This window comes from Rhea americana, unplaced genomic scaffold (assembly GCF_003343005.1).
Source record: "Rhea americana isolate MKP2758 unplaced genomic scaffold, rheAme1 scaffold_91, whole genome shotgun sequence".
In the NCBI taxonomy this organism is placed as follows: Eukaryota; Metazoa; Chordata; class Aves; order Rheiformes; family Rheidae; genus Rhea; species Rhea americana.
Genome location: NW_028187100.1, coordinates 1,111,674 through 1,125,043, shown reverse-complemented (window position 1 = coordinate 1,125,043; position 13,370 = coordinate 1,111,674). Strand labels below are relative to the sequence as shown.

The 13,370-nt window shown below is 41.7% G+C and overlaps 1 protein-coding gene across 1 annotated transcript in view; it reads left to right on the top strand.

Annotated features, from left to right (window-relative positions):
* Positions 1-13,370, top strand: part of CYB5R3 (cytochrome b5 reductase 3) — a 23,462-nt gene that overhangs the window by 6,781 nt on the left and 3,311 nt on the right. The window contains exons 3-8 of the mRNA XM_085324401.1: positions 4,291-4,363; positions 6,753-6,859; positions 8,211-8,340; positions 10,004-10,087; positions 10,195-10,280; positions 12,535-12,634. Coding sequence (XP_085180527.1) covers positions 4,291-4,363; positions 6,753-6,859; positions 8,211-8,340; positions 10,004-10,087; positions 10,195-10,280; positions 12,535-12,634 — 580 coding nt within the window. The remainder of the gene's footprint in view (positions 1-4,290; positions 4,364-6,752; positions 6,860-8,210; positions 8,341-10,003; positions 10,088-10,194; positions 10,281-12,534; positions 12,635-13,370) is intronic.

Below are 13,370 nucleotides of genomic sequence, written 5' to 3'. Positions count from 1 at the left end.
TAACTCTTCTGTATGAAGAGTTATGTATGCTGAAATGTTGCTGCACTTGATACCTTGATCAACCAAGAATATCTGAGTGATGGATGTATATAATATTTTGCATAAGTGAGAAATGTGTCCTGGAAACAGAAATTGCTTTGGAGAAATAATAACTTGGTACAAGAATTGCTTTTTTAATTTCTGCCATAATTCAGTGTTTCCAGTAGTGGTTTCTAGCATGTGCCAAAAATCTGGTGCAAGCCTTGTGACTGATGGTAATGTACAGCACTGYCATATCCACAGCTAAGTGAGGGAGGATATAAATCAGAGTATTTGTGGAATATTATAGTTTGTTTTATAAGTTATTAAAAATTGGTAAGAACTTTAATCTAAAAATACCTATAATTTATACAAAAACATTTTAAAGTCATCTGAGAAAAGAATCGTGGCTATGAGTATGGAGGAGGAACCTACTCAAGACATCTGTGTAGTTGGGTAGGGTTTGCCTTCAAATGCAAGAGGAATTCTAGTAAGCTGACTCCACCTTGTACTGTTGCTGTCAGTGCATGCTCAGCCTGATATTTTAAAAATACTCATTATTCCTCTTACCTTGCTGGTATTCATCACTCTACTGTACATGACTGTGAAGCTGTTTGTAATGTCAGACAGTCAGCCAGATCACTAAAATTAATTGTATTTAAAACAAAAAATGAAAAGTGGTTTTGAGAGTAGCTGGATAGGGTAATTTTTAACTTTAAGCATTTTGATGCTATCCTAATCTTCTTCCTATCCACTACTGCCTTCTTAAATAATCTTCTATATTGAAAAGATTAATTCATCTGATTTTGAGATATCTGTGATAGTATTTTTGTCATTGAGGTCCCTCATATTTAAGCTTCATGTGAGAAATGTGATGGCCTCATAGAAGGCTATGTAAATGTTCACACCTTTTAAAAAGTTACTGTTTAGGTTCATCTGCAGATATTTTACCAAGTTTTACTGTTAACATTTAAATACATGTTAAATTCTTTCTATTTGTTTTGTCATAGAATCATAGAATCGGTAAGGTTGGAAGGGACCTCTGGAGATAATCTAGTCCAACCCCCCTGCTCAAGCTGGGTCACCTAGAGCATGGTAGACAGGGTTGCATCCAGGCGGGCTTTGAAGATCTGCAGAGAAGGAGACTCCACAACCTCTCTGGGCAATGTGGTCCAGGGCTCTGTCACTCTCACAGGGAAGAAATTCCCCCTCACGTTCAGGCAGAACATCCTGTGCTTCAATTTTTGCCCATTRCCTCTTGTCCTTTCGCATGGCACTACCGAAAAGAGTTTAGCCCCATCCCTTTGACACCCTCCCTTCAGATACTTATACACATTGATAAGATCCCCCCTCAGTCTTCTCTTCCCCAGGCTGAAGAGGCCCAGCTCTCACAGCCGTTCCTCGTAGGGCAGATGCTCCAGCCCTCTGATCATCTTTGTAGCCCTCCGCTGGACTCTCTCCAGTAGCCCCATGTTTCTCTTTTACTGGGGAGCCCAGAACTGGACGTAGTACTTGAGATGTGGCCTCACCATGGCTGAGTAGAGGGACAGGATCACCTCCCTCGACCTGCTGGCAACACTCTTCCTAATGCACCCCAGGACACCATTGACCTTCCTGGCCACAAGTGCRCAKTGCTGGCTTGTGGTCAATTTGTCATCCACCAGGACTCCYAGGTCTTTCTCTGCAGAGCTGCTCCCAAGCAGGTCAGCCCCCAGCTTGTAATGGTGCCTAGAGTTATTTTTCCCTARGTGCAGGACTGTGCACTTGCCCTTGTTGAACTTCATGAGGTTCCTCTCCGCCCAGCTCTCCAGCCTGTCCAGGTCTCTCTGAAGGGCAGCACAGCCCTCTGGTGTATCAGCMACTCCTCCCAGCTTGGGATCATCAGCAAACTTGCTGAGGAGGCACTCTGTCCCYTCATCCAGGTCATTGATGAAGATCTTGAACAGGATGGGACCCAGTACTGAGCCCTGGSGGATGCCACTAGCCACAGGCCTCCAACTRGACTCCACACCACTGGTGACACCCCTCTGAGCTCTGCMTTTCAGCCAGTTCTCGAGCCACCTCACTGTCCACTCATCTAACCCACGCTTCCTGAGCTTRTSTAGGAGGATGTTACGGGAGACAAGAGTCAAAAGCCTTGCTGAAGTCAAGGTACACAATGTCCACTGCTCTCCCCTCATTTACCCAGCTAGTCTTGCCTTGATAGAAGCTTATCAGATTGGTTAAGCATGATTTCCCCTTGGTGAATCCATGCTGACTACTCCTGATCGCCTTCTGTTCCTCCATATGCTTGGAGATGACACCCAGAATGAGCTGTTCCATCACCTTTCTGGGGATGGAGGTGAGGCTGACTGGCCTGTAGTTGCCTGGGTCCTGCTTCTTGCCCTTTTTGAAGACTGGAGTGACATTGGCTTTCTTCCAGTCCTCAGGCACYTCTCCWRTTCTCCATGACCTTTCAAAGATGATGGAGAGTGGCCTAGTGRCAACATCTGCCAGCTCCCTCAGTATCCGTGGGTGCATCCCATCCGGTCCTGTGGATTTGTGGATGTCTGGTTTGCCTAAAAGATCTCTAATCCTTTCCTCCTCGACCAAGGGAAAGTCTTCCTTTCTCCAGACTTYCTCTCTCATCTCCAGGCTCTGGGATTCTTGAGGGCTGCCCTTAGCAGTGAAGACTGAAGCAAAAAAGGCATTCAGTAATTCTGCCTTCTCTGTATCCCTTRTCACCAGGGTCCCTTCCCCATTCAGTAGTGGGMCCACATTTTCCCCRGTCCTCCTCTTGCTACTGATGTATTTGAAGAAGCCCTTCCTGTTGTCCTTGACATCCCTTGCAAGACTTAATTCCAAATGGGCCTTAGCCTTCCTCGCAGCATCTCTGCGTACTCTGACAGCATTCTTATAATCTTCTCAAGTAGCCTGTCCCTTCTTCCACATTCTTTGTACTTTCCTCTTCTGTCAGAGTTTTGTCAGGAGCTCCTTGCTCATCCATGCAGGTTTCCTGCCCCCTTTGCTGGACTTCTTGGGATGCACCGCTCTTGAGCTTGGAGGAAGTGATACTTGAATGCTAGCCACTCTTCTGGAYCCTCCTTCCTTCTAGGGCCTTAACCCATGAGACTCCTCCAAGTAGGTCTTTGAAGAGCCCAAAGTCCGCTCTCCTGAAGTCTAGGGTTGCAATCCTGCTTGTTGCCTTAGTTCTTTCCTGCAGGATCCTGAACTGCACCATCTCATGGTCACTGCAGCCAAGGCTGCCCCCAACCTTTACATCTCCAGCCAGTCYTTCTTTGTTGGTTAGGACAAGATCCAGCAGGACAACCTTCCTCGTAGGCTCCTCCACCATCTGTGTCAACAAGTTATCATCGATGAATTGCAGGAGCCTCCTGGACTGTTTGTGCCTTGCTGTGTAGTCCCTCCAGCAGATGTCAGGGTGGTTGAAGTCTCCCACGAGAACCAGGGCCTGCGATAGTGAGGCTACTTCCAGCAGTCTGCAGAAGGCCTCACCGACGTTCTCTTCTGGTCAGGTGGCCTGTAGCAGGCACCTACAATAGTGTCCCCCATGTTAGCCTGCCCTTTGATCTTTACCCATAAGCTCTCGACTGCCTCCTCCTCCTTCCTGCCTAGGCAGAGCTCGATGCATTCCAGTTGCTTTCTCTCATAAAGAGCAACTCCACCACSTCTCCTTTCTGGCCTGTCTTTCCTAAAAAGCACATAGCGATCCACGACAGTGTTCCAGTCATGCGAACTATCTCACCATGTCTCAGTAATTGCAATGAGATCATGGCCCTGCGACTGCACACAGATCTCCGTCTCCTCCTGTTTGTTCCACATGCTGCATGCATTGATGTACAGACATTTCAGAGAGGTAGTCATACATGCAGGTTTCCCAGGAAGGGTGTATGGGGGTCCCCCACAGCCGTGTCCCGCACGCACATCCCCAGCTGCATGCACCCGTTGGAGGCCCCCCAACCCAAGTTKTGTTTTATTGACTACCCCATAGTCAATATATATTAATTTCTCTGTTGCTTCTAGTATTTTGAGGAAAAGTTGAGTTTTCAGCGAATTTGAATGAAAAGTTCACTCCTGATATAGAATTGCCACATTCAGTGGAGTTCTTTACTTATTACCTACTTATACAAAAGTTTCAGTTAGGATCCTCCTGTCTCCCARATATTTAACCCTGCAGTAAGCCTGACTAGCATATCGGTTTTAAAAATGAAATCTCAAACATTAAATCCCAACAAGATAGCTGATTGATTGTTTTTGCTTTTCCTCTTCCAGGAAGTTAGTCATGACACAAGAAGATTTCGATTTGCCCTTCCTTCTGTAGATCATGTTCTGGGTCTCCCTATCGGTATGTCCTGTTTTTACCTGCCAAGAATCACAGCATTGTTTATTATACTTGTCGAGGAAATCTGAAGCATGATTTGCAAGAGTGACTTGAATGTCTTAAGAGTTATTACTGTTATAATAATTTGTATTGTGATACCGAGACTTTTTTCTTATAGTTTGTACTGTTGAATTTTAAATACTCTCCATGTGGCTTGAGCCATCAGCTAGTATTTATGGCATTACAAAACTGTCCTCACACTGTGAGTCATCTGCAGTGTTTGAAGTCATGTGTGCTTACAGAGAGTGTACATCCAGTTTGTTTCTTTAAACACAGTAGAAACAATTGTTGATGTTTGGTTATATTTTCCAGTCTTAACTTTCCACGGAATATTGTTCCCAAGATGCTTGATCTTTGTAATCTGTTTCCATCCTTCAAGGCAATGCTCATAGCTCCTTCTTTCTCTCCTCTAATTTATACATTTTGCCAAGTGATCTGCTAACCTCTGAATTTGCAGGCAGTCTCATGGAACTTCATAATTGCCATGGAGTGGATGTTTCCTTAGCCCTTGCCATATGCCTTATCTTCTATAACAGTTTAGTGCAACTGTTCTTACTGCTTATGTAAAGAGCATATAATTGTGACTTACATTTGATAGGGACTTTTGCTTTAACTGTGTCTTGTAATGTTCTGTGGACCAGAGTTACCCGATGGTAGTCCTTAGTAACTTTTCGGCATTATCATATATTACGTTCAGGTTCACTTTATTTAGGGCATGCTGGTTTTTTTTGATCTTCTTAAGTAGTCATGAAGGACAAAGCTAGTTTCCCTGACTGCGGAGGGGGGACTTTGGAAGAAAGGGAAGCTGTGAACTGGGGAGGGTGCTAAAAGCAGCTGGAAATAGCAGACTTCGCAGCTTTGGGACAAATACTGGAGTGTACCCTGCATGTCTGGTCCAGCAGCAGCATTTCGCTTTTAGTAGCCAGCTACAGTGCTACAGAAAAAACATGATTAGCACTAATAGCAAGTAAGATCCTATGTGACTTCATCGTTCTAGCTAACCTAGGCTAGAGTCAAGGAGATCCCTGTGCGCCCCAACATCTGCTGTCCTGTCAGTGATGGAATAAAGCTCTAACAGAAAGGATCATAAAGTATGTTTTTCCCTTTGGAAGGAGCACCCTTTCCTGGGTTTGAGCTAATTCTTGTATGGCTTACCCTAACAGTGGTCTTATCTATCCTGATTCACATCCTGAAATGTTAGTGATAGATATGTTCCAGAAGGGAAGAAAAAGACCATGGCTTGCCCGGGAAGAAGGAACCAGAAGCTGCAGCTCTCTCTGGTTCCCACACAACAGGAAATACATAGGCTATTTAATGGACTATATACTCGTCACTGAGAGGGTTGTATAATTATTATATTGTGTTATATCTGTGTATAGCTTCAGGTCAGTTATGATTGCACGGTTTCCAAACTACTAGATATTTTGGGAAAATGTTAGTGTCCACTCACACGCTATCATCCAGACTCTTCTGCCTCACAGACCTCCAGCTTGACAAACTGGCTCCCAGTAAAATCACCTCTTTGTACACGCATAAAAGGCAGAGGAGTGGTACAGTCTTTGAGGAGCTACATTGGTCTTAAGGATAGTAGGTTGTTCTGGCTTAGTGGTGCTAAACARGGAAAACCATTTTTCTCCTCTAAATATTCTTTAATTATGATATTTCTTAAGGGCATTGGTCATAGGAAAACTTTTTGAAGAAATTAAATTCTAGGATTTTTTTCATCAAAAATAAACATGTTGACAAAAAGCTATGGAGAGTGTTTGTGGACAGTTCAGCTAATGTGCGACAGGTTGAAATGTGACTGATAAATTCAAATGTTAAGCTGTAGGAATAACAGGGTTAGAAAGCGGCTTTATGTCTAGGCAGCCTTAGCAATGGCAGCTAGAAGATTGCTAGTCCTCCTGGAAGACATGAGCCATGCCTTGTGGAAGTAGAACAGTTACTTGTAGCTAATGTTTTAATAAAGTGTGAACCACACTTTCAACTGGCAGTTGTCCATGTATGATTTTTTGCATGTCCGTATGTGAGAGAGAAATCATGCTTTCTGGAACATTTTGCTTGCAGTTAGGGCTTTGGTAAATATAAATACCCCAAAACATCAAAACAAACATGACAAACGTGTAAGGTTAGCAGCTGAATCATTTGCCCTTCCAGGTAGAAGCTGTACATAGCTAAGAACAACTCTGGTAAGTTGTCAAAGTGTCAGGAAAATGAGGGAGSAAAAAATGATGCCCCAAAACAAGATAGTTAAGCCAGCTTTGAGATGCCATTTGCTGTTTAACTTGTTATGTCCAGTGAAAGAAAAATCTCTTGAAAGCAAAATGATTTTTTTTTCCTCTCCTGCATATAGGACAGCATATCTACTTGTCTGCACGGATTAATGGGGCTCTGGTAATTAGACCATACACTCCTGTTTCCAGTGATGACGACAAGGGCTTTGTGGACCTTGTTGTCAAGGTGAGAATATCACTGTATTTTACTAGACTGGGCAACTTCTGAGCTCYGTTTTACACTTGCAGTGCTATGTGAAGTCTGATTCTACCATGATGTGCCAAGTTCTGTTCAGTGATCTGCCATTATGGGTTTTCTTACCGTAACAAGTAATGTGCAGTTACCTACAATCCATACGGCATTTTGCAGGCACTTTTAAGTCAATGTGTCTTGAGAGCTGCTATGTAATTTTCTGTATTTGCAGACTGYCATTTGCCGAAGTCTCTGAATACTTGCAGAGGTTCACACACTCTTTTATACTTTTGAAATAATGAATTAACCTTGCCTGAACTATTGGCTTGTTCTGTGGCTAATGTAATTTGGTCATTGTGATGACTACAGATTATTAAAATAGAAAAATTACTGACCTAGACAGTGTGGATGTCTGATGTGTTTGGCAAGAGTGTGAGTTTAGATCTTTTAGGTCTCATGATGAGGTACATTTTGTCTCTTGGTAATTAGAGTAAGTGAATATATATTTAAAGCTGGTAAGAATTTAAAACCTAAATTCCTCCACTGGATTTCTTGTCAGAATTTTATTCTTGAGTATCTTACTTGTTTACAACTAATAACATTTTATTTATTTACTCTTAAACTAAAAATGAATTTATGTTTTTCTACCTACTTACCTTCATGGGTGTGTTTTTGGACAATGAAGACGTGGCGAAGAAAACTGTAAATCTTTGACTCGTAGGAACACCTCACAGACCTGTCATTACCAGTGCAACTCTCTGTGCATGCAAATATTGCTATTCCTGTAAAAATTGAGTTTGTTTCAGCTTAAAACTTTCACAGCYTTGATAGCAAAATCAAAAAAGCACACTTTCAGCAATGTAACTACACCCACTGATACCTTCCATATTCCAGTAGTTGGTGTCCATTCTTTGGTTACCCTAACCTTGATGAACAAGTTTGGGGAATATTCCTTTGCAACTGAACTGTCAAGATATTTTCACAGATTTTTTTTTCTATATGAATTCACAGTGACTGAGGTTTTTTGAACTTGAGTGGCAGTTGTGTTACTTATTTAGAGAGCTTTTCTATGTTACAGTAATACAATGGAGAGGTTGCCAATCTGTGCTCAGTCTGAACAAAATCAGACCAAGTTTGGCATTTTCGTTTTTATCAGAAAACTCACATAAGTGATTCTCGKTTTTTTTTGTCAGTTGAATCTGCCTCGATAGTGTTTCTTCTTGTAGGAATTTTATCCTGTAATAAAATATCTTTCTGAATGAGGAATATGAGTGCATAAATATTTGCATGGCAAATGCTCATATTTAAGCTGTGAGATTAATTATTTCATTGTTATTTTTGCCAGATCTATTTCAAAGGTGTACATCCAAAGTTCCCTGAAGGAGGGAAGATGTCTCAGTACTTAGACAGCCTGAAAATAGGGGACACTATTGACTTCAGAGGACCAAGTGGCCTGCTTGTCTACAAGGGAAAAGGCAAGACTGACTTGGAAAATATTGTTTATCCAAAGTAAACAACACAGGAAAGCATTATAAGATTTTGATGGGTGAATAGTGGTGTACTGTTTATGTTTTTTCCAACAGGGTTCATGTTTCTTTCTGCGCRAAAGAAATTTTAAGTCTCTTAATTAAGTCTACAGCCATCCTTGACAGGGCAAGGGTTACATGACTATAAAAGTGCTTATTTTTGGTACAGTTCTCAAATACGGGAATTTGCTCCCTACTTTTATGGACATAGTTTATAGACTGGTAAAAACATTTGGTATTTGTGCAGTCCAATACTATTTTCCCCAAGAGAAAATAAACTTTAGCAGTAGGAAGTAGCTTTATGCTAATATGAAGTGTGTCAGGTAGGTATAGTGCTGCCACAAATGTGTCACAAAAACCTTCTGGCAGTCCTGTGAGCAGCAGAACTTAGAAACTTGTATTTCCAGAGCTTTGTATTTTGTGTTCTCATTATCCTGTATGAACAGATGTGTAAACACAATGTTTCTGGGAGTTTCAAACCTACTGTCAGGCTTTACAGAAACTGACAAATCAGCCAAAAAAGAGAGAATAAATATACAAACCATATAACTACTTACAGCTCTTTTTTTGTAATTAGTCCAAAAAATCAGTGCTATCCAAACAGTCCAAATTTGTATTGACTACCTGGCCTAAGATACAGTGCTATGAAATATGCTTTATAGTGGTTTAACAAATTATGAGATGAGCTGTTTTGGAGGAGGGRGCAGGGGGATTAGCCAATAATATGGGCAGAGCAGGTGCAAGAGATTCCCCCTCTCTTTCTGGGAAAGAGTTTTGTGCAATCTGCGTTGCAAAATAGTAAGGGTGAAGAACCTGGAGGATTGAGTGTTTTAGCCAGACCTTTTTGATCCTGATTTTTCAAGGAAATGATTTTTATCCTAAACTGAGGTTAACAGCAGAGGTGAGGAACAGAGGCAGATGAAGTCGATTACATGCAGTGTGCGCACAGGAACCGTTACAGCATATTCCATACTCAAGGAAAGCAGTTAAGCAATACTTAAATGAGTGAGTGAACTCACTACATTAAAACAATAAAGCCACAAAGACAAACTCATAAGCCAACTGCTTTCTCTCAAATTTGGCTGTGACGGCATGCAGTCCTCCTTATCCTGCAGTGCTATAAGGCAGTGCTCTGAGGGTGACAGACTGTCCATGTCATGCTTTTACTGGATGCAGACTGGTGTGCTTGTAACTGGACAATGTTTGTGCTGTATCCTGTTTCCTTGCAAATTTGAGGTTTTCCCTTAGAATAACCTGCATGGGGAAAATCAGCTGTCTGAGCAGATTACTTCCTTTTTGGTGCACTGTTTACAGAGAACTGGGCTTCTGAACATGGTTGAGGTATGAGATTTGGGCAAACAGAAATGCAAGTAGTAACAACTTTATGCTGCAGTGCAGAGTAATAACCCRTGTCAATGTTTGATGTTATCATCATGCGTCTTAAAACCTCCAATAACCTTTCAGGGTCTGTTTTTCTTCCTCTGTTTTGCAAGGGGGAAGGGTGACAGAGCTGAAACCAAGTCAGTGAGTTGTACAAACTAGGAAGGTATCTTAGGCCCACTGTTTGCTACTTTCTTCAATATCTACCATCTCTCTCTCTCTCTTTTTTCAGGCCAGTTTGCTATTCGGCCTGAAAAGAAAGCTGAACCAGTTTTAAAAAAAGTGAAATATGTGGGGATGATTGCAGGTGGGACTGGTACGTATATGTAAAGRTTCCTACTTTGTTTCTGACATCTGGTAGATGTTTTCATTCATATTTTTGCTTGCTCACACTCTATTCACACTCTTGCACTTCTCTTTCAGGGATAACACCTATGCTGCAGATCATTCGAGCTATCATGAAAGACAAAGACGACCACACTATTTGTCAGCTGCTGTTTGCTAATCAGGTAATTCTGTCCTTGTTACTGCTTATAAATATTTCTGTAATGAACAGAACTCCATTCAGCAAATGCAGCACTTGCTGAGAAAGCACARTGCAGAAATACAAACCCTGAGGGAAAAATGAACTGAAATGTCAAAAACTTCCCATATATAAAAATACTGTAATGAATTCTCATGTTAGTGTTACTGTCCAAGTGCTGATGTTCTTCCAGTTAATGCTCACTTTCTTGTGTCTTTCTGTTCTGTTTCTAATATGGTTTATAAACATTTTAAGATTCTCAGTTCCTTTGTGCAAGTTGTTAACGTGTTTTGGGCAGACTTTCAGAGCTGTCTTTTTTACATGAAGAAATAACCACTTGCCTCCTTCAGTAATTACAACTCCTCAACTTCAGAGCAAGTTTTTCATGTGAAAAATCATTCTGTTTGAGAATGCATTATGTGAGATAAAATTTAAAATTAGTCTCCGGCAGCTTCTGGAACTAGAGCTGTGATTCTGCACAGCTCTCTCCCTTCTTTCATTTCTGTTTCCTCCTTCATGCATTTCTTTTGCTCCTCAAGGTTACCTACCAGTATTGGGCAGAGGGAAGCTTCTCTCTCATCCAAGAGTACTTATGATGGACCTTGTCAATAACTAGGCAACCCACATGGTGGTCTAGTGCTAAAGCACACACCTCTCTATTTTCTAACATTCTTCTAGTGTTCACATTTTTGCTTTTAAATTTCTCCCTCCTAATGCCAGTCTGTTTCTGGATTGAGATATTCATGCCTGTATTTTTAGCTTCTTCAGGCTCTTTTCTATTGTTCCTCTATCCTCTGATACTCAGTATATTCTCACTTCCTTTGTACAGTATCTGACGTATAAGACAAGACCATTTTTCTCCCCAGAAGTTATGATCCAAGTGACTGTGTAAGCATCTCTCTAGTGCTTTGCTGTTGTAGACCCTGTTAAGACACCCAGTGGTGCAGCTGCAGCAGTTGGTCTGTGCTGAGCAGTTGCAGGTACCAGGGCAGGAAGACTTGCTGTGAGCAATTCAGAATGACTGATATAGGACTAGAGCTGCTTTAGTAACCTGGAAAACCTACTGCTTCTTGAGGGAAAGACTCAGGGAACAGTTGCCTATCTATTAGCAAGTCTAAGTAAACATCAAGCCTTGGCTTTAGAGAGTTCCCATACCTAACTGACCTAACTGCAGAAATATGAAGCAATCAGCTGACAGATGGACAGTCATTATGCTGGACAACTGGAATTTAAAGGGTTTTTTTTAGTATATGTTTTGCTGGTATTTTATTTTGGCCCTCCTGAAGTGGCTGTATTGATTATAGATGACTATGTATGTGAGTCARTATTGTGTTTCTAATTAACTTATGGCTTACCTGCTTCTAGATTATCTTGCATATAGTCTTTTGGGGTCTTGSTTTGAGTTGATCAGACTCAGTAACAGCCCTTTTGGAACATGTGCAATTACAGGTCCAGAAATAGGCACATTCTTGGCAGTAGTTACTGGTGCGTTCCTCCTCACCCCTGCAGTTCCAGACGTACTGGTGTCCACAGCACCAAATTAGTAAGGCTGTGAAGGATAGTGCCACTTTTAGTCCCTACTCTGTCCCTCCCCTCCTGAACTTCAGCTGCTCTTACGGGAATAAGGCTTTCTTTTGGCCTTCAGTGATTTTGTGTCAGGGAGAAGCAGAACTTGATACCCTGCAAAACATTTGTTGTTCCAATCAGAACTCGATACCCTTTTGGGTGTTTGTTGTTCCACATCCTGTTTAAAAGCTAAGCAATCTCTATATGGCAGTGTTAATGAAATTTGAAGTGGTGAAAGTGATAAACTTGACATTTTCCTGATTGAATGGTAAAGCAGAGGAGTAGTGAGATAGTTGTGCAGTGATAATTAGTTTTTTATGAAATTTGCTTTTGTAATGGGAATACTTAAAGAGGGCTTTACTGTTATGGTGCTACAGCTAATTCCCCTTATGAGTGATGATTCTGTGTTTTGATACAGGTGTTGCTTTGTTTTGCTGCATTCGTTAGAGGAAGGCATTGCATATTGCTCAGGGTTCAGAGAAGTTTTGAGGCTGTTTATTAACTCTGCCACTGGATAGTCATGGAAATWACTTGCATTTGCTCTCTTTAGCTTCAAAAATGGAGTGGAGTATTCTGTTCAGTCTCACAGGAATGTAGAGTAGCTAATAGTCAGTGGTCATCTGAAGGCTGTACTGAAATGCAGAGTGTAACCATTGTTTTTCCTTGTCCTGCAGACTGAGAAGGATATCTTGCTACGTTCCGAACTAGAGGAGATCCAGGTTCAGAATCCCAGTCGCTTTAAGCTTTGGTATACGCTGGACAGAGCACCTGAAAGTAAGATATACATGTTACCTCCACTGAAACCTTAAGTTATGAACATTAATGCATTTGTTTGTTTGGTAGAGGTGTGCTATGCCACTTGCATACTTCTGGGCTCCTTTCTGGCTTAATTAATTGTGTGTTTATGCATTTCTGAATGCATTTGGGAGCATCATTCTTCATGTGATGCATAGAAGCTCTAGATGTAATCAGGGAGTGCTTCCAAAGCTATGAATCTCACCCCAGATGAACAGTAGGGTAATGTTCCTTTCATGACTACACCCGAATATTTACCATTATTTACWCTGATCCAAGGTGACCTTCCCTTTCTTCTTTCCCACGGATATAAATCTAAGATGTTTTGTACCATATTGTCTCATGTTTACAGCATGCATTAGGGCAGCTGCTACGGAGTGTCTGAAGCACTGTATCCCACTGAGGTGTGGCCAAATGCGGACTCTTACCTCCCTCTCATTGCAGGGAAGTTCATGATAGCTAATCTTTCAAGGGAGGAAAGGGATCAGGATAAYTGTATATGTGCAACGGTAGCTGCTTCCTAGGCAGTGGAATTGCCTTTGCACTGTGTTTCTCAATTAATACGTTGTTCTAACTGAGTGCGGTCCAGCTGTAAAGATTGTGTGGCTTGTAGYTGGCTGCTCTAGGTGAGAGAATGAATGAATGAGCTGTGTGCATGCCACCCTCAGCCATGCAGGTCTCATACAGAGAAGGCTAAAAAGCACTGCCAGAGCCT